Raw genomic sequence first — 21946 nt, 5'->3', positions numbered from 1 at the left:
CCGACCTCTACTCCTAGCGAGTTACAGGATGGGCATGCGTTTGTTTCAGCCCAGCACTAACTCACATGCTTTTGCTAATAAGCTACACATCCAGACTTGGATTAGCTGAAGCAGGTGAGCTAGTGTTGGGATGGGACAAACCGCCAAACTCTGTAGCTCCCTGGGAGTAAGGTTGGCCGCTCCTATGACATTGTCTCTCTGTTAATATGTTAGCGCACAGTAGTTGAAAATGGAATCAGGACAGACAAGGTTACATATTTATTTCTTAGATGTCCCCCCAAAATATGATGTTCAATATACATAAAAAAAGATGCTAAAGAGACAAATGTTAAGAGTTATAAAAGGGAAAGGGGGGTACCTACATGCTCCCAGAGTTTGGGAAGTCTTCAATGCCTATTGATAAGCCATTGATTTAGCAGTAAAAAGTATCTTGTTTTCAATGTAAATCAATTACTTTAAATGAAATGTCACAGTGTAAGCATTGCCACAGCAGTGGGGGAGGGTGGAAAAGACAAAATATTTAGTATATTAATTATTTAGTCAAAGACTCAGACATGACACCTCTGCTACCTATTCTCAAATCCATTTTGAACTGTACAAAATGTCCTCCTGTGATAACAGACCTAAAGGCACTGCAAACACTTCCAAACTCCATTCATGTAAGGATGATTTTTTTGTTTGTATCTCTGGGGAGATTGAATACATACAAAGGACAGTCTTTAAACGAAAGATACCGCTGGAGAACTGGACTCATCTCTTTGTCATCTCTGACTATGTTCCTTTTCAACTTGCCGTTGCTCCATTACCTCATAAAGTCCTTAGCCGCCTGCGCTGTGTTGTGTCATTTACTTTTGGTCAGAGTTTTGAGAGGAGTCGGGTCAAGTCACAATACGTCAAGGTCCGTTTTACGGTCACAGTCCTTTCAGGATGTTTTCTCAGTCTGACAGAATTTCTCACGGGGGAAGCGAGACATGACCAACTGAGTGAACCACATTAAATAAAGGGAGACCTGGCCTGGAACATTCCATTTGGAAGGTTGTTAGGGGGGGGCTTGGGGGATGATGCAGGCTGTTGCTGTGGCAGCAGGTGATGGGGTCCTGAGAGGTGAGGGTGTAAAGCTGGCGTTATGGAGAGCGAGAGGAGGAGAGTCAACATGGCTGCTCGTCTGAATGTTGGTTGTGGGATGCATGACAAATTCTTCAGCCGTTGAAAAGAAAGGGGGATGTATTTGTGTCATGTATCACTCCATGTGTGTACATGTGACATTGATATTTGGCAGATAGTGAAATGGACGGTCTTTAAGTAGCAGTTAGCGTCGCTTTCTTTCTCTGCACACATACCGAGCCTGTCACCTGGACAGGCCTTTCCCCTCAGGCAGTGTCTCCTGTGGAAAGACACAAACATCAGCAGCCAAGTCAAACAGTCTGCCCTCCTATTGTTCAGCACCATGACCGGGACATTCTGTTCTGGACAGGACCCCAAAGCCAAGATTGAAAATAACAGCCAGGGGACAGAAGACAAAGAGTTCTGAGGGAAAAGAAAAGAAGAATGTCAAGCTAGGCCGGTCCAAACCCATCCCCCGACCTTAAGTGCTATTGTTTCAATCCAATGTCATGCTGTGCCATTTCCCCAAACACATAAATACAATCCTTCGTAAGAATTCAAACCGTGAGGAAAGCATTGAAGCCAGAAGGGGACCAACAAAAATGTGAAATATGTATCACAATCAAAACCCTTTGTCAAGCTGTTCTTGGGTAAATGCATATGACTGCAACATCTCAAGTCTGATACTGAGAAACTCTTAAGCTTGCTAAGCCCAGCTCATAAGTTCACATGCCTGAAGTTCAACTTGCCTATTTACTGACTAGTTTTGTATATCGTCGAGTCATCGTCAGTCAGGTTACCTGTGTTTTAATGGCGTGTGCCCTTCTTGGCTCTCTTTGTCTTAACTGTGCAGTCGCTGAAGGCGGAGCTGTCCCTAATCTGCTTTCCTCTCTGTGAGGACGGAGAGGCACAGAGCGCATCAGGGCGCTGGCGGCTAGAATCCATCCACCTAGTGGAAGGAAACAGAGACAATCAGACATACAGGGTCTTGGAAGTTCTCTCTAACGGTTTGGATAATATGTGTGTTAATCAAGATTTTAGAATGTTGAAATGTATTCATGGATTCCGTTTAGTGTGCATATCAAATAGACAACTGTCTGTGTGTGGTTTTCCACCTCAATGTTGTGTCAGTTCAAGGTAAGATTTCCTACTGTACTGTATGTGTGTGTAAAGGTGAGGCCATTACTGACTTGCGCAGAGGGGCTAGCGTGCAGGTGCAGCTCCAGGGGTTGTTGGCGAGCGTGAGGTTGGTGATGGTGGTGAACTCCAGGCTCTTGGGCAGGGACTTGAGCTTGTTGTTGTCCAAGTGCAGAGACTTGATGGCCTTCATGCCGTTGAACGCACCGTCAGAAAACTACAGGCAGACAGATATAAGACACAGTATAGGAGGCTTTTCAGTTTCATCTGTTACGAACCGGCTCAGAGTTCGCAACAAAAGGGAGACAACGTGGAGACAAGGAGTATCAAAATATATATTTATTAAATAAAGTAACTAAGTAATTAACAATGGTGTGTGTAATCAGTAATCAGTAGTGTAAGTGAGTGTTTTGCATACTTGAATGTAATAATGCATGGTGTTGAAAGGTGCCAAAGCAAATAACCAAAAAACCACAAAACTACACAACCAAAATCAACAAAGTGTCTGCGTGGAGAGAGTCTCTTAATGACTGTGGAAGAGGTGTCTTTATCCTGGGTCACACCCGAGCCCAGGTGTTTCCCATCTAGCTGACGACCCTTCCAACTCCGCCCACTGGCATCCTAATAAGGAACAAGAGCAAAGAGAGAAAATACAGCAGACAGAGTGGGAGGGTCGTCACACCCCCCCCCCCCCCCATAAAACCGGGGACCAACAAGGACCCCGGAACAACGTACCAGCCTCTGCCTCCCAAATTGACAAGGGGTTACGTGTTCACAGTTCCACTTGCCCCAACCAATCTCCTCCCCAGACCTCAGCAACCTTTACACAGGAAGCAACTTTTAAGAGGAAAGAAGAAAACGAGACCAGGAGGGAACAGACAGGAACAACAGAACATGACAACACCAAACAACGGTCAGTCACGTAAATATTCAGGAACAGGGCGCACGAGAGAGCGCATCAGCAATCACGTTATCAGTTCCCCGGATATGCCTCACATCGAGATGGAAGGATTGTAAAAATAAACACCATCTCATTATCCTCTGATTGGGACACATCATGGACCTGAAAAAGGTGAGAGGGTTATGGTCGGTGTAGACCACAATAGGTACTACTCCCGACCCAACATACACTTCAAAGTGTTGTAGCGCCCAAATGAGTGCTAGCGCTTCTTTTTCAATGACCGAGTAGTTCAACTGATAACGGTTACATTTTTTGGAAAAGAAACTAACAGGCCTCTCAACCCCAGACACATCTGCTTGCAGCAAAACTGCACCTGCCCCCACATGACTAGCATCCACCTACAAGGTAAATGACAAATCCACACGAGGAGCAGCCAGCACCGGAGTTGAGGTAAGCAACCTCTTTGCATCTTCAAAAGCCTGTTGACAATGAGAAGACCATACGTAAACAGCCTTAGCTTTCAACAATTCTGTCAAGGGAGCGACCACAGTAGAAAAGTTCCTACAAAAGCCACGGTAGTAACCAATCATTCCCAAGAAACGCATAAGTTCCTTTTTTGTAGTTGGTGGTGGAAAAGCATCAATAGCTACCACTTTAGCCCGAACAGGACGCACTTCACCCTGCCCAACCACCTTTCCAAGGTATGTAACAGTTGCCTGAGCAAACTCACATTTAGCCAAATTGATCGTGAGGCGACCTGCAGCCAGACGCTCAAACAAGGCTTGAATACGGGACAGATGTTCCTCCCAGGTATCTGCATATATCACTACATCGTCCAGATAAACAGTGCACCCGGCCAGCCCTGCAACAACCCTGTTCATAAGTCGCTGAAAAGTGGCAGGTGCATTACGCAGGCCGAAACTCATAACCGAATACGAGTACAGACCAGAGGGTGTAATAAAGGCAGAGATTTCACGTGCCCTACTCGTTAGGGGCACCTGCCAATAGCCCTTTAACAGGTCAAATTTGCTCACAAACTTAGCTGCTCTGACTTGATCTACGCAGTCCTCCATCCGAGGAAGAGGAAATGAATCTGGCTTAGTGACAGCATTTACCTTACGGTAATCCGTACAAAATCTGTTTGTTCCATCCGGTTTACTGACCAAGATACAGGGAGAAGCCCAACTGGAGAAAGAAGGCTCTGCTATCTTACTCTCCAGCATGTACCTGACCTCAGCATCCAGACAACGCAGTTTCTCTGCAGAAACTCTATAGAATCGCTGACGAATGGGGTCAGCGTCTCCAATGTCAATATCATGCTCTATCAAGTTTGTACGTTTTGGTGTATCAGAAAACAACTCTGGAAATTTCCGAATCAGACCAACCATCTCTTTTCGCTCATCAACAGATAGATGAGTAAGAAGGTCGTCCAAAATATCCAGTGTCTCTGAATTTTTCAATCTACCTTGCAATATGCAATCGTCGGGACCAGGAACATCTTCCTCATCATGCACAGACCTAGCATGAGAAAAACCAAAGGATGTAACGGTATCAACCAAAAGAACAGGTTTACCGTCCTCTGTAGACTCCCACTGTTCAGTCTCCGTTGAACGTGCATAATAGGGTTTTAACAAATTTACATGGCACAGTTGGTGTGCTTTTCTCCGTTCTGGAGTGGCAACTAGATAATTCTGCTCAGTGTACTGGCGCACCACTGTATATGGACCTTAACTTGGCTTGAAAAGGAGAACCAATAATTGGCAGCAGAGCAAGAACCTGGCCACCTGGACTAAAGTGACGAGGCTCAGTTCGACGATCAAATATGCCCTTCATCCTTTCCTGTGCAGATGATAGCTTTTCTTTCGCCATTTCACCAGCGGCGTACAAGCGTCGCCGGAAATCACACACATACGATAACAGGGACTGAGGAGGCTCGGGAGACTTCCAATCATCCTGGAGAACAGATAAAAGTCCACGCACCCTATGTCCAAACACAAGGTCATTTGGACTGAAACCTGTGCTCTCCTGTGAAACCTCCCTAGCGGCTAACAATAACCAAGGCAACCCCTCCTCCCAATCCTTATCCATCTCAGTACAATAAGCTCTCAACAAAGACTTAAGTGTGTTCAGCAACCTTCAACAACTGTTCTTTAGTACATAAGTCTAACAGTTCCTCTGATGGAAAGCGAATGAACTCGTCTACATTAGACGCCATAGTCAGAGAGAGAGAGAAAAAAAAAATCTCACTCAACCCCTCTGAGCACCCCAAACCACAACAAGAGAAATAACAATCACACTGGCACCACAGAAAAGAGATATGGAGCTTCCCCAAAACCTACAATAACTCAACCCTAGTCTTCATGCAGATTTGCGGTGGGTAATTATGCACTGTAGCCCACTGGCGAGGAAGTAACCCCCCAGCACGCTGGTAGATTCCACCAAGCCACGGATGTGCCCCCGAGACAACTGCTCAGTCCACAGACACCACACAAAAATAACAAACATTAACAATGCCCAACATATTCCAAAAATGAAATACGTCGCTAAGCCTATCAGGGGAAAAAGGCTATAGCTCCTGGTGGTAAGGTTCACTACCCTAACCAAATCTCACACTGAGATACACAGCTGATTGCACTCACGTCCTCAGACCAATGTCCCAACAGCAAGTAGAACAAGCGTTTCCAGGGTGGGCAGGGCCTGGAAACTAACCAATGTACTCTCTCCAACACAGCACACAAACCAAACAAACAAAAGCAACCAGTACTGAGCACCAAACTCAAACTAACAAAATATACAAACAAAGTACCTACGGAATTTAACATACCTCCACGTTTTCTCCCAAACACAATCCGTTCAAAATCCCGGATGAGCCCCCACTTGTTACGAACCGGCTCAGAGTTCGCAACAAAAGGGAGACAACGTGGAGACAAGGAGTATCAAAATATATATTTATTAAATAAAGTAACTAAGTAATTAACAATGGTGTGTGTAATCAGTAATGTAAGTGAGTGTTTTGCATACCTGAATGTAATAATGCATGGTGTTGAAATGTGCCAAAGCAAATAACCAAAAAACTACACAACCAAAATCAACAAAGTGTCTGCGTGGAGAGAGTCTCTTAATGACTGTGGAAGAGGTGTCTTTATCCTGGGTCACACCCGAGCCCAGGTGTTTCCCATCTAGCTGACGACCCTTCCAACTCCGCCCACTGGCATCCTAATAAGGAACAAGAGCAAAGAGAGAAAATACAGCAGACAGAGTGGGAGGGTCGTCACACATCAGAAGAGGTAGACTTTGACAAGAGATATTTAAACCATAATGTCATGACCAAGAATAGTCTCGTCCTTCAAATCCAAAAGTAATTCATTGCAAGTATAAAAGCTTCATGTGACTGATTTGAAATCCCCGAATTCAACTATTGAAACCCTGAACTCAAGAATAAGTTAGATCTCTCCTTTCTCACATGGCAGTGAAGGCATGCAGTTAGACCTCATCCTTAATATCTGTCAGAGGGCAGACAGCGATGTTCGGTAGAGGAGATTGTTTTTGGGGTTTTTTTCTCCAGCAATGTCACTCTGTCTGACATGAAAGCCTCCACTCATAACTGGTTCCTGCACCGTTGCTTATGTAAACTGGACTGTCTCACCCCTCCCTTCTCCCAAACTTCATACGCATTTGTGAAGCCGCTAAAAACTTCACAGAGGTGCAAGATGAGCTGATGTTCACCGTGTTGTGTTTCCCACTGGACACACCACGTCGTTTCAACGTGAATAATTGGGTAATATTTGGTTGAGACGTCGATCAATGAGATTACAACCTATATTCACCCACTCAAAAAAGTTAGTTGAATTTCCAATGTGGTATCACTGTACTTTCAATCATATAAGAGCACAACCAAATTCCAATGGAAAAACAATGTCTGGTTTTTGGTTTAGTTGCCACCCAAATGTGTATCGCTACGCTTTCAACCGTTTAAAAGCACCAAATGGGAATACAATGTCAAGATTCATTTGTTGTGTAAATAAACTAAATATCTATCACTGTGCTTCATTTAATAGCAGAACCAAATGACCTGGATTGCAAATGAGATTACATAAAAAGTACATGGTGAAAGTGATCAATGATGTTCAAGATTCTGCACAGAATTGTGAGGATCTCCACAGACCTGCGATGACCTATGCATGCTATCTTGAATGTGCACGCTTTATATGATTACATAACAAGAAATGTATAGTTACAGTAACCCTAATATGGCCATGGATGTGTTACTCATTTTAAGGTTGAATGTTACATTAGTTTGTAAGATAGCCTTAACTTTAGGCTATTTACTGTATTACAAAAGTAATATTGAATTGTGTTTGGTTGACAACGCAACCAAATACCAACATTTAAAAAGGAGATATAGGCATATCTACTTCTTGGATGGGCTTAATCCTATTCTTTAACTTGTATTTTTGGTTGAGTTGGAGACGTGAATCCAACATATCATTTGTTAACTTGTCGACAAAAATATCTGTCCTTTTCAATCAACCAGAGCTTGAAACCCTAGGCTTATTGTATTGTTTATTTTTAGTTGAATTGAAACAATAGTTGTTGATGACTTTTTGTAAATGCAATATAGGCCTAAATAGCATCATTGATGATATGAGTGAAAGTATGGTCACATTTAATTTGTTCTGTTAAACCTACCCTTTGGAATGACTTTGATAGCATGAGTGAGATCTCAACACTCATTCTCATCATAGCACACTGGTAGTAGTCAGTGACAAATATCATAGCTAAGCAGCGCTTGGTTAAAACCTTGGATGGGAGACCAACAGGTAGCAGTAGATAGACCAATTCTCCAGTAGGAGGTGCTGCCCAGCCTGTTTTTTTTCAGATAGTGGATATAACTTTGAAGATCTGACGTTGTTATCAAGGTACAAATTCCCCAAAAATTATACAAGGTTTGTCTATGTTGAAATTTGGTTAACATGATGACATAATCCTGTGGTTGAAATTTGACTCTCAAAACAAACGTTGATGACTTTTTCCAAATCCAATGTATTTCCACGTAGATTCCACGTCACAAAATGTTGACAAATGACTTTGAAAGAACATTGACTCAACCTGTTTGTCCAGTGAGTTGGCTCTTAGCCTCTTAAAAGGAAGACAGAGGGAGGGAAGGAGGTCCGGGGGCAGTCGTGAGAGGAGGGTGGGCTTTTGCAACATGTTATGTAAGTCTATAAGAGATGAGGCTGTTGATTGAGGTGTCTTTTGGAAATTTCCACTGCGGAAGGGCGCAAGTGCCAAGGTGGAGGCTTCTGGTAATTTGCAGCAATGGAAGATGGATGACTTCCAGCGTGGCCATGTTGTTTTCTCTCTCTTTTTTTAGTCTCTCTCTCTGAACCACTTCTCTGCCAAGAAGGCTTGCAAAGGGCCCAATTGTCCATTCACCTAAGGAGCGATGGGCAAGCTAAAAATACCCGTCCTTCATGGGCTACGGAACACCCTGCCTCTATTTACCTGTCTCCTAACCCTTACTGACCTGTTGGCAGGACCCTCCTGCCAAGGGGAAAAAACACTGAACATTTTAGAATTTGGCTGGTACAGTACATGCTTGGATACGGGCTAGCAAACAAAAACACCCTAAAAATACCCACTTTTGACTGGAAAATTGCTTTTTACTCTCCCCCACCATGTGCCCCCCGCCACCCCAGAACCTTGCCATCTCACACTGGTACAGTCTGCCTGAGAGATGCTTGTTATTTTACCATTTCCCCTGTGGGATCTCTCCATGCTGTATTATGGATTGATAAACTCAAATATTGGATTAACTTTGAGTTTGGAATGAATGGGGAGCAGCAAGCTAACCCCTCAATCAGTATATGTGATAAGTGTCTCGAGGCCAGCCTTTCCCATCCCTCCACTCAGGCCTTGACTGGGGTGCATTCAACCTTGTTACCTCTTACATTGTTACGCTATGCGTTACTAGGTGTAGGATCAACGTTTATGTCTAGATAGGAAACCATTTCCTGTGCTCTCTGGACTGTGTCTGCTGTTGTTCCCTGAACTATATAGAGTGTCTGTATGACAGTTCAAACTCCTTCCCCACCAAAGGATGGAAGCTAGCCAGATCTTAAAAGCCTCGTCGGACTGCACCATTTAAGTGTAATGAGGCGGTCACCCACCTCACACACCAACCTGAACCTCAGGAAGCACTGCGTCAACGCCGCCCACCCACTGCATGGTCAAGGATATCTTGGGCTATGCTTCAGGAATCCTTGTATGATGGTGTGTCTGGGTTTACAGTACTGTACGTGCTGAAGCTGAAGAGTGTGGTTCATACCAGCAGTTTTTTTATGATGCTTACTAGGTGATGTCACTTGGCCACCTGACATTGTTTGGAATCTCCCAATTAGGATGGCATGTATGTGTCGCCCATATATCTCCTCAATGTAAACAGCAGAGACCGGATCACTCCCCCAACTCCACTTCTTGTCCTCACCAAGCTAAATTGGACATGAATCCAATCTTCAGCGCCAACAGTCCACCAACCAACTACAGTATATATGGGAATGGAGCAACATAGAACACCACTCCTCTCTCCCACTGTGCAATCCTCCTGACCTACACACTTTCAGGGGAAGAGATCTCTTTGTACCACAAAATACAGCGAGCAGAGCAATCAGGGCTAGAACACCGGCTAAAACCACAGTCAACTGTTTTGCCGACAAACAGCCCAAGACAGAGATCCAGCTAGTCTCAGCACATGTGCATCCTGACCCAAAGCATGTGTGACCTATTTTCTTCTCATATGGGTGGATAAGTCATCATAAGGATCTTATTAGGTTACAGTTAGAGCAATGCAGAGAAAGTACCCAATGTCTATACATCACACACATACAGTACCAGTCAAAAGTTTGGACACACCTACTCATTCAGGGGTTTTTCTTAATTCTTTCTACATTGTAGAATAATAGTGAAGACATCAAAACTATGAAATAACACATATGGAATCAGTAACCAAAAAAGTGTTAAACAAATCAAAATATATTTTATATTACAGATTCTTGATGACAGCTTTGCACACTCTTGGCATTCTCTCAACCAGCTTCATGAGGTAGTCACCTGGAATGCATTTAAATTAACAGGTGTGCCTTGTTAAAAGTAAGTTTGTGGAATTTCTTTCCTTCTTAATGCGTTTGAGACAATCATTTGTGGTGTGACAAGGTAGGGGTGGTAAAATACCAAGTCTATATTATGGCAAGAAGAGCTGAAATAAGCAAAGAGAAACGACAATCCATCATTTCTTTAAGGTCAGTCAATTCGGAAAATTTCAAGAACTTTGAAAGTTCCTTCAAGTGCAGTCGCAAAAACCATAAAGCGCTATGATGAAACTGGCTCTTATGATGACTGCCATAGGAAAGGAAGACCCAGAGTTACCTCTGCCACAGAGGATAAGTTCATTAGAGTTACCAGCCTCATAAATTGCAGCCCAAATAATGCTTCAGAGTTCCAGTAACAGACACATCAACATCAACTGTTCAGAGGAGACTGCGTGAATTGCTGCAAAGAAACCACTACTAAAGGACACCAATAATAAGAAGAGACTTGCTTGGGCCAAGAAACACGAGCAATGGACATTAGACAGGTGGAAATCTGTCCTTTGGTTTGATGAGTCCATATTTGAGATTTTTGGTTCCAACCGCCGTGTATTTGTAAGACGCAGAGTAGGTGAACGGGTGATCTCTGCATGTGTGGTTCCCACCGTGAAGCATGGAAGAGGAGGTGTGGGGGTGCTTTGCTGGTGACATTGTCTGATTTATTTAGAATTCAAGGCTCACTTAACCAGCATGGCTCCCACAGCATTCTGCAGTGATCCCATCTGGTTTGGGCTTAGTGGGACTATCATTTGTTTTTCAACAGGACAATGACCCAACACACCTCCAGGCTGTGTAAGGGCTATTTGACCAAGAAGGAGAGTGATGCAGTGGTGCATCAGATGACCTGGCCTCTACAATCAGCCGACCTCAACCCAATTGGGATGAGTAGGACCGCAGAGTGAAGTAAATGCAGCCAGCAAGTACTCAGCACATGTGGGAACTCCTTCAAGACTGTTGGAAAAGCATTCCTCATGAAGCTGGTTGAGAGAATGCTAAGAGTGTGCAAATGGTGGCTACTTTAAAGAATTTCAAATATAAAATATATTTTGATTCGTTTAACACTTTTTGGGGGGGTTACTACATGATTTCATGTGTTATTTCATAGTTTTGATGTCTTCACTGTTATTCTACAATGTAGAAAATAGTAAAAAATAAAGAAGAAAAACCCTTGAATGGGTAGGTGTGTCCAAACTTTTAACTGGTACTGTGTATGTGTGTGTTTGTTTTATTTTATTATTATAAAAAAATATATATACTCCGACAATGCTCGTCCTAATATTTCTAAATTCCATTCTTTTACTTTTAGATTTGTGATGATTGTTAGATATTACTTGTTAGATATTACTGCACTGTTGGAGCTAGAAACACAAGCATTTCGCTACACCCGCAATAACATCTGCTAAATATGTACGCAACCAATAGAATTTGATTTGAGTATTCCACTCTCTCGTAAATTTGAACTGTCAGTCACCATATGATGAATGGTAGCGAGCTACTAAACCACCTCACATTATTATCTGACCTCCCCAGGCTACAGTACGCAACCACAGAACTGGGACAAGAGAAACAACTTTTGGCTACTGGAAAAGAGGGAGTTGGCCTGTGGCAAGCCAGACTGTACATATAAATAAGCAGATGAAATATGGCAAGCCAGAACCAAAACAAACAAACAACAAGCCTCCCTAATCCACAGGGTTGCTAGAGTAGACAAGAATATAACATATTTATACTTACTGAAGCTTTCTTTGTCTACTGAATGTCTACTGAATAGCTAACTGCCTCAAATAATTGAGATTCAGGTTGCATGAAATGGAACTGTTGTAAATGTTCAATATTCTAAGGCTTGAAATGAATTTTTGTTATCTACTCGTCATAGTAGACTTATTTACCACATCTATGCTATGTTATTGCATTGCCCTTCTCTTAAACTTTCAATCACCTCTTAATTCTTCCCAACTCAATAAGCACTTTGCACCCACAAAAAGGACCCACACCCATCCCACAAACAATCTGAGAGACTAACCTTCTCCAGCCCCATGCCATCCAGGTGCAGCTTCTCCATGTAGCGTCCGAAGCTCTGGAAGGCGTTGTCAGGGATGCTTCTCAGGGGGTTCTTGGCCAGGCTCAGTTCCTCCACCACTCTCAGCTTGCTCATGGCCAGACCGGGGTAGGTGGACAGCCTGTTCCTGTCCAGGTGCAGGATGGCCAGGTTCTCCACGTCGTCCAGAGAGCCCGGCTGCAGCGAGCTCATCTCATTGCCACTCATGTGCAGCCAGCGCAGGTCCTTGGCTCCGGCGAAGGTGCCTGGCTTGATGTCGCGCAGCTTGTTATCGTTGAGCTGCAGGATGAACAGGTTGATCATGGGCGAGAAGATGCCCTTGGGTAGGTCGCTGATGCGGTTGCCGTCCAGGTAGAGGTAGGTGAGCTCGGTGAGGTCCTCGAAGGCACCCGGCTTGATGCTGGTGATCTCGTTGTTGGACAGGTAGAGGTAGATGAGCTTCTTGAGCCCCTTGAAGGCCTGGCCGCCGATCTCGCGGAGCTGGCAGTGCTGCATGTGCAACGAGATGAGACCCTTGCTGCTGGCGAAGGAGCCGGTGGGCAGGCTGCCCAGGTTGTTCCTCTGCAGGTTGAGCAGACGGGTGGCCTCGGACACCTGTGGAATGTTCTTTAGCCCCACGTTGTCACAGATGACGTGCTGCAGGTCCCCGTGGCAGTGACACAGGGCCGGGCACTGGCTGGGAGCGCCCCATACCACCGGGCCAAGGACCAGCAGGTAGGTCCACACCGAGAGGAAGCTCACACACTGCATGCTGACGCTGCTACTCTAGACTTCTGTCTGTCCACCTTATCTGTCTTCTGTCTCTTCCTGAGAGCTTCTTCTCACTGCTTGACAGGGACTCCAAGCTAGAAAAAGTCCTCCAGAAAGTCTCAGGGCGAGAGAAAGAGAGAGGATTCAGAGAGGGAAGGCAAGAGGTGAGCTGGTGTGAGAGAGAGGGAGGGAGTGAGTGTGTGACTGAGAGAAAAGGGGGGCAGTGCAAAAAATATTCACTTGGGGCTTTGAGAGGAGGACGGCACGGCGGTGAACAGAACACAGCACTATTTATAACATTTATTTGAGGAAAAAGCTGAGGAGGGCTCACCAGGGTGTTACGTGGAGACGGCTGCAAGAGGAAGTCAAGTGTCTCTGAGAGTTTAACTCTGCGCACACAGTTCGGGATCTTCCACTGACCATAGGGAGCTCAACTAAATTCCACTAACTTCTGGTTTAACTTTCTAAAAAGCTTCCAGATCTTCTGCATGAGACCTCCAATCAAACAGTTTGTGTGTGCATACGTTTCAGTTGCTTGTTATGTTTAGCAGGCAAAGGATGTCTAGGTCATTTTAGTTATATAAACAGAAAAATTGTGTAAACATTGCACTCTCAAGGGCAAAATGTGCTTCCAAATTAAATGCAGTGTCTTGGTGGATCAAGCACACTTTTGACTGCCAATATAGCAATGGTCTGTATACCTGTACAGGTTACCTGGATTTTTGTTGGGTAGATAAGAGGCCCTCCACAGGCCGTGGCCATTGTCAGTCATTTCTAAAATAGTTGCCTGACTGTAGTCAGGCGGTAGGTAAGAGATTAAGGTTCCAGTGTTTAGGGTTCCAGACATCTCTATTGTTTTTCAGGCTGCAGTCAGAGAAAAAGGAGCTCCTTTGTGGCTGTTTTATAACCCATAATCGTCACCAGATGGTTGGCGAGTGGCGGGACTCCTTTTCAAGTCCAAAAAATGTGAAATGGTCCCTCTTCACCTCACTAAAAGAGGGTTTCAAATGCCCAGTTTCATTCCTGCGTGCATATTTTCTACTATCTTGAAAAGGAGTAAGGTGTTACAATGGTCTTTGTGGTCTCACTTTCCAAATAGAGGCGAGGTTGTGTCTGGCTGAATTGATGTTTCAGCAGATAGTGTATGTTAGAAATCACAGTATTTTTCATTATCTTTCACTCGGGGGTGTGTGAGGCTCTGAGTGGGCCTTAACCAACCAGATGTGAGAACTTGGTCTCGAGCGCTGATCCATTGGCAACTTGAAATTGACCAGGAGCGTGAGGGAAAGAGACAGGAAGGGATGGAGGGAGAGAGAGGTTGTCCACTTCAGCCCTTGGGCTTGCTGGCTCAGCTCCTATGACGCGTTGGCCTCAGAAGGGTGTGTTTATGAGTCCGATGAACACTCTCATGATAAGTGGAATCTCGAGTTTACTTAACAAATGTAGCATTTTATCGGGAACGTCTTTCTCCTGGCTGCCCAGGTGAACATTCTCACCGTCCCCATCCACAAACGGCTCCTTCAATGCCTTTCTGTTCACCAGTCATGACCCCACTCTGCCACTCTATCACTACTGGCCTTCGCCCTCAGATGGATGTGCTTGTGGCAGCAGATGAATCGTCTAGCGAGCGCTTCAGAGGCCGAAACCACTGCTGACTCCATTGGTCCTGCTATTCAAAGTCTTAGCCTTCATTTCACTCAACTTACAACTTACTTCTGCCACTGACCCAGTTGAAATTTGTCAATTTAAAAACAGTAATCAAGAAAAGGTTATCAAGAGGACTCACTGGTCAGTGAAAGGCCACAGCAGGACAGATGTATGGGCGAGGTTTACAGAGGGGCAAGGGGGCAGGCACCATCCTACTGCACAGGTGTGCCAGTTGTCAGGGGGGCACCACATACCTCACTGAGCTCCCATGCCCTGGCTTGCCTGCTGACTCACCCCCTGCCCCTCGCTGACTCAGCTGGTCCTAGCCTTGGAACTGTGAAGTCACGCTGACATCCAGTACTGACAGGAAACTGTCCAGTGCATCAAAGCTGGGACCGAGAGACTGAAAAACAGCTTCTATCTCAAGGCCATCAGACTGTTAAACAGCCATCACTAACATTGAGTGGCTGCTGCCAACATACTGACTCAAATCTCTAGCCACTTTAATAATTAAAAATTGGAAGTAATAAATGTATTAGTAGCCACTTTAAACAATGCCACTTTCTATAATGTTTACATACCCTACATTACTCATCTCATGTATATACTGTACTCTATACCATCTACTGCATCTTGCCTATGCCGTTCGGCCATCGCTCATCCATATATTTATATGTACATATTCTTATTCATTCCTTTACACTTGTGTGTGTATAAGGTAGTTGTTGTGAAATTGTCAGATTACTTGTTAGATATTACTGCATGGTCGGAACTAGAAGCACAAGCATTTCGCTACACTCGCATTAACATCTGCTAACCATGTGTATGTGACAAATGAAATATGATTTGATAGATAGACAGACTTTCCCATGCCCCCTCAGTCACCTTCTCCGACTACCTCTGCAAATGACACAGGGTTGGAGAACGTCAAGAACAGCGCCGTGGTGATACTGTATGTTTAACTGAACTCAGTGTGTGGTTTCACTTTGGATTGACAGATTGCCTATGGAACCACAGAGAACAGCCCTGTGACATTCTGTGGCTTCCCAACAGACAATTTGGAGAGGAAGTCAGAGACTGTTGGGTGCATTACCAGTCACTTAGAGGTACGTCTCATCCACCTGAGTCATTTATGTGCATATGTTTTAATGTCTTTACTTCTATTATACAATAAATATATTTATGTCTGTTAAAGGGATAGTTCAGGATTTTGGCAATGAAGCCCTGTATCTACTTCCTCAGAGTCAGATGAACTCTTGGATACCATTTTTATCTCTGCTTGCAGTTTGAAGGAAGTTGCTAACTAGCCCTAGCGCAATTGCTAACTAACATTAGAACAATGACTGGAAGTCTATCTGTTACCATAGACTTCCAGTCTTAGCTGTTACCATAGACTTCCAGTCATTGGGCTAACACTAGTTAGTGTTGGCTCACAAAACGACTTCTAACTTCCTTCATACTGAACGCGGAGACATAAAAATGGCATCCACAAGTTCATCTGACTTTCCATTCCCCAAAATCCTGAAGTATCCCTTTTAAGCATGACTAAAGTATATACGTTGCATGTCTTATCCACATAGGCAGAACTGCTGGGAGCATTGATTTTATTATCATAATGGCAACTGACTGCAGTAGAGTCGCACCCCATTGTGTTCATCACTGCTGTTCCTCAGGTTAAGGTAGTTGACCCTGGCTCTGGTCAGCTCATGCCTCTCGGGATATCAGGAGAGCTGATGATCAGGGGCTACTGTGTAATGCTGGAGTACTGGGGGGATGTCGCCAAGACAGACGAGTGCATTACCAAAGACCGCTGGTATAAGACTGGGTGAGTGGACAGGTCTGGTCCCATACACCTCCCCAAAACGCTGATGTCTCAACTTTTACTTATGCGTCATACAATGTGTCCTTATACCCATATGCAGTGACATCGCCAGCCTGGACAAGTATGGCTTCTGCCGCATCGAGGGTCGAATCAAGGACATGATCATCCGAGGAGGGGAGAACATATACCCAGCTGAGATTGAGCAGTTCCTACACACCCACCCTAAAGTCCAGGAGGCACAGGTGCATTCTCAATCAGTTTGTATATGCTTGAACAGAAGCAGAAGGATCGTTTTCTAGGGAAATGACTGCTAATGTTTCTCTCGCTCTCTATCAGGTGATTGGAATAAAGGATGAGCGTATGGGAGAGGAGGTGTGCGCCTGTCTCAAGCTGAAGGCGGGACAGGATTGCAGTGCAGAGGACATCAAAGCTTACTGCAAGGGAAAGGTGAGAGATTGTATGAAAGAAAAAGGTTCTGCGACTTCCTGCTGTGGCCTAAATGCTTGAAATAAACAGAAAAAACAGTACATCTTCTTTCCCCTCTCAGATTGCTCATTTCAAGATCCCACGCTATGTAACATTTGTGGAGGGCTACCCACTCACAGTTTCAGGAAAGGTAATCTCTCAAACCATATACTCTTACTCAAAGCTAAGCTGACATGCCCCATAATGTATGTTTCTACATGAACGCTGACCAACATTTGTTATGTATTTGTTTATACAATTCTGAAGACATAATCAGGAAGCTTAAGTAATTGTCAGAGACAAATTAGTTTTGATGAACAGTCCATTGCATAAACTGTATGTTCCTCGTGGTCCTCAGTCTCTCTCAAGAGACACTTCAAAACCATTTAGAAATGGAGAGTAATTTGAGTAGCCCAGTCCTCTGTCTCTAGACAGAAGGAAACTGAGCTATTAAGCAGTCTGCACGCAGCAGTCCTGCTAAACACATTCAGAGGGCGTCACGAACCACCACGGCTGTCTGGTCGATCTGAGAAACCACCCTGACATAAAACACTGTATTTAATACACTTATTCTCTCCTTTTTAAATTCCTCTTTCAGATCCAGAAGAACAAACTGCGTGAGCAGACAGAGAAGTTTCTGGGACTGTGAAGTAACGAGAGAAAGTCGGGCTAGACATGGTGGCTCATATCTCCGATGCATGGCATATGTTTTCACTCCACTCTGCCAAAGCACCTGCTGAAATCAGTCATTATGGTTGCATTTATACAGGCAGCCCAATTCTTATCTTTTATTCACTAATATTTTTTTTAAAGAGCTAATGTGAAAAGATCTGATGTGATTGGTCAAAAGACCAATAATTGGAAAAGATATCTGAATTGGGCAGCCTAAGGGCTCTAAATCCGTAGCGCTGAAGATCCACTTTACAGAGCGATTGACAATTAAAGGCGATGTTCCCGCAGTCGCGGAGACTGCATTCACGGTAAACACAGAAATGACCTTTCAATTTTAAATGCGGATCTTCCGCAATACGGATTGAACCCAGCCGTAAGTGCCATCATTTGTGCCTTTTTTAATGCAAACCTTTTTGCAGAACCCATTGGACTAATGCTATGTTTTAGCAGGCACAGTTTAAAAGGAAAGCGAAGCCATGTACAGCAGTCAGCTAAACACTGACAGCCAAATTATTTTACTGTATTTTTAGGACCGATCGTGTAATTGTGACAGCCTTGAAACCACCTCATCAATCTGTGACTCGGGGCTCTATTCAGTGTGTAAAACTGAAGCGTTACAGATTCCGCGATTTGTAAAAGGTCATTTCCAATTGAGCCGACATCTGCAGGGTTTACCGCTAAAGCGGGAACATTGCCTTTACATTTCAGTGAAGCTGTACTTCGGCGACGCGGATTGAATAGCGCCCTTATATTACAGCTGCCTATATGTCAAAATAAAAAACATGTACCTCACCATTAAAAGTTGGGTGTAGGTGTCAGTGTTTTTGTTGGAGGACAGAAACTTTTAGCTTTTCCATTGATCTCAGTGGCAAGTGGACAGCTGTTAAGCCTTTGAAAAGCCTCTCAAACACACCTATAGAAGCATGCAGACACACAGCTGGATAAGATTTCCACTCAGGTTTTGTTTTCCAGGATACCTATCCTCTGCACCCAACACTTGTCTGAGCCAGGTCTGTAGTATTCCTGGATGAGAAACCCAGACCCTGCCCTGTCAGAGGGCCAAGAAGATCACAGCTGCAGCCTACTTGAGACCTGCTAGTCAAATACTTGAATGTCAAATGGAAAATACAGTGGCAAGAAAACGTATGTGAACCTTTCGGAATTACCTGGATTTCTGCATTAAATTGGTCATAAAATCTGATCTTCATCTAAGTCACAACAATAGACAAATACAGTTTGCTTAAACTAATAACACACAAACAATTATACATTTGTCTTTATTGAACACACCGTGTAAACATTCACAGTGCAGGGTGGAAAAGGTATGTGAACCCTTGGATTTAATAACTTGTTGACCCTCCTTTGGCAATAAACCAAACGTTTTCTGTAGTTGCAGATCAGACCTGAACAACGGTCAGGAGGAATTTTGGACCATTCATCTTTGCAAAACTGTTTCAGTTCAGCAATATTCTTAGGATGTCTGGTGTGAACCGCTCTCGAGGTCATGCCACAACATTTTAAATCGTGTTGAGGTCAGGACTGACTGGGCCACTCCAGAAGGCGTATTTTCTTCTGTTGAAGCCATTCTGTTGTTGATTTACTTCTGTGTTTTTGGTCGTTGTCCTGTTGCATCACCCAACTTCTGTTGAGCTTCAATTGGCAGACAGATAGCCTTACATTCTCCTGCAAAATGTCTTGATAAACTTGGGAATTAATTTTTCCGTCGATGATGGCAAGCTGTTCAGGCCCTGAGGCAGCAAAGCAGCCCCAAACCATGATGCTCCATCCACCATACTTTACAGTTGGGATGAGGTTTTGATGTTGGTGTGCTGTGCTGTGCCTTTTTTCCTCCACACATAGTGTTGTTGGTGTGCTGTGCTGTGCCTTTTTTCCTCCACACATAGTGTTGTGTGTTCCTTCCAAACAACTCAACTTTAGTTTAATCTGTCCACAGAATATTTTGCCAGAAGCGGTGTGGAACAGCCAGGTGCACTTTTGCGAACTTCAGACGTGCAGCAATGTTTTTTTTGGACAGCAGTGGCGTCTTCCGTGGTGTCCTCCCATGAACACTATTCTTGTTTAGTGTTTTATGTATCGTAGACTCGTCAACAGAGATGTTAGCATGTTCCAGAGATTTCTGTAAGTCTTTAGCTGACACTCTAGGATTCTTCTTAACCTCATTGAGCATTCTGCACTGTGCTCTTGCAGTCATCTTTGCAGGACGGCTACTCCAAGGGAGAGTAGCAACAGTGCAGAACTTTCTTCATTTATAGACCATTTGTCTTACCGTGGACTGATGAACATCAAGGCTTTTAGAGATACTTTATTAACCCTTTCCAGCTTTATGCAAGTCAACAATTCTTTATCTTAGGTCTTCTGAGATCTCTTTTGTTCAAGGCATGGTTCACATCAGGCAATAATTCTTGTGAATGGCAAACTCAAATTTTGTGCGTGTTTTTATAGGGCAAGGCAGCTCTAACCAACATCTCCAATCTCGTCTCATTGATTAGACTCCAGGTTAGCTTACTCCAATTAGCTTTTGGAGAAGTCATTAGCTTAGGGGTTCACATACTTTTTCCAACCTACACTGAATGTTAAATTATGTATTCAATATAGACCAAAAAATTACAATAATTTGTGTGTTATTAGTTTAATCATACTGTCTGTGACTAAGATGATCACATTTTATGACTAATTCATGCAGAAATCCAGGTAATTCCAAAGAGTTCACAAACTTTTTCTTGCCACTGTACATATGGGTGTATCTAAGGAATGCATTGAGTTTGATGAAAAATATTGAGTTTACTGAATGCAGAGACTTTTTATTGGGACCATATGTCAAGATGTCACTGGATAGCATAGTAATGGGTCGCAGACATGACTACTGGAGATTTGGCTCAATATTGACCAGCTTTGGTGGAATAAGCCTGATCAAGGCACTGCACAGAATCACTGATCTCCAAATCCCAATGTATTCCAACTCAAGATTAGCCGTGCTACTGATCCTCTGGAATGTGAATGACCATCCCAACACCACGTTTTTCTCCACCACAGCTGGGATGTGGCCCACCAGACCAAACCAGATTCCATCCTTGTGACGCTGCAGCAACTGTGATATTGAGAGAACCCCCACATTCCAGAGGATCAGTAGCAAGGCTAATCTTGAGTAGCTGTTGGAATAGTTTGGGATTTGGAGATCAGTGATTCTTTGCAATGACTTGCTCTGGCCAATCCCTTTTAATGTGCTGAGTAACTTCAGTCAAAGGGGTGTGGCAAAGAAGGGGGTCGAGTGATAAATGGCAGATATGTGAGGGCAGAACTAATAAACGGGCTCTGCCCGATCACTAAAATGGCCACCCCAATCAGAACTACAGATCACAAAATGGCCGACTGCCAAAACTACAATTCCCAGAAGCAAGGGGAACCCTCAGAAGGTGGAGCCGACCCACAGATAAAAGGTCAAGAAAAACCAGGAAGAGAGAGAGAGAGAGCGGGAAGGATCTATGAACCATAGAGAGAGAGACATTCTACATTGGCTGGATTTACCGTGTACGAGCTGGACTGTTTTGGACTTACCTGTTGGCGTTTAGACCTGGACCTACCGAGAACCAGATTTGTGTACCGAACCCTGCTATCCTTGACCTTACCTGCGGCCTGGGTGGACCAGGACAGAGAAACAAACACACAGGTACTGTCATGTTCGAAATAACTTTAATTCTGGGCTGACTTTGGTGACAGTTTCTCACTTAATTTGTGACAAACGCTCCTAGCTTTGAAGAGGTTTGCCACAGGGACATAAGAGCTTATGTCATCTCTAAATCGGCAATGACTAACTAGGATGAAGTGAATTGACAGTCAACTGAGTCTTAATTCCATACTGTCAATAGCTGAGAGCAACCGAGCCAGTTAACATCACAGCTTTCAACGGCTAAGCATAGCAGTGGTATTGTCTCCCTCATGTGGCACTGAAGTGTAAAGCAATTTTAAGTTGGAAAGTATGTTTGTTACAAAGTCCTCCATCACGAGTCATTGTGCACTCCTACACAGCGCACACAACATTAAGAACACCTTCCTAATATTGAGTTGCACCCCCCGTTTTGCCCTCAGAACAGCCTCAATTCGTCTAAGCATGAACTCTATAAGGTGTCGAAAGCTTTCCACAGGGATGCTGGCCCATGTCGACTTCAATTCTTCCCACAGTTGTGTCAAGTTGGCTGGATGTCCTTTAGGTGGTGGACCATTCT

The 21946-nt window shown here is 44.1% G+C and overlaps 2 protein-coding genes across 3 annotated transcripts in view; one reads left to right on the top strand and one right to left on the bottom strand.

The window, feature by feature from the left end:
* The window catches only part of acsf2 (acyl-CoA synthetase family member 2), a 32479-nt gene extending 13976 nt beyond the window's left edge, over nt 1–18503 (top strand). Inside the window, exons 11-16 of the mRNA XM_029708226.1 lie at nt 15742–15849; nt 16417–16568; nt 16666–16807; nt 16902–17012; nt 17113–17181; nt 17629–18503. Coding sequence (XP_029564086.1) covers nt 15742–15849; nt 16417–16568; nt 16666–16807; nt 16902–17012; nt 17113–17181; nt 17629–17679 — 633 coding nt within the window. The 3' untranslated portion in view covers nt 17680–18503. The remainder of the gene's footprint in view (nt 1–15741; nt 15850–16416; nt 16569–16665; nt 16808–16901; nt 17013–17112; nt 17182–17628) is intronic.
* On the bottom strand, nt 244–13270 carry chad (chondroadherin). 2 transcript variants are annotated; one of them, XM_029708244.1, is made up of 4 exons: nt 12311–13270; nt 2295–2458; nt 1905–2053; nt 244–1527 (listed from the first exon to the last, which is right to left on the bottom strand). In XM_029708244.1, the coding sequence occupies exons 1-3, from the start codon at nt 13094–13096 to the stop codon at nt 1912–1914; spliced, it is 1092 nt and encodes a 363-aa protein (XP_029564104.1). In that variant the 5' UTR covers nt 13097–13270; the 3' UTR covers nt 244–1527; nt 1905–1911. The 2 variants fall into 2 exon arrangements, with proteins under 2 accessions (XP_029564104.1, XP_029564095.1); XM_029708235.1 differs by having other exon boundaries at nt 244–1384.
* Nucleotides 18504–21946: the final 3443 nt, after the last annotated feature.

The sequence above is a fragment of the Salmo trutta genome, chromosome 2 (genome assembly GCF_901001165.1).
Source record: "Salmo trutta chromosome 2, fSalTru1.1, whole genome shotgun sequence".
NCBI classification, from domain to species: Eukaryota; Metazoa; Chordata; class Actinopteri; order Salmoniformes; family Salmonidae; genus Salmo; species Salmo trutta.
The sequence above is the reverse complement of the archived record's forward strand: the minus strand, read 5'-3'. Positions and strand labels throughout refer to the sequence as shown.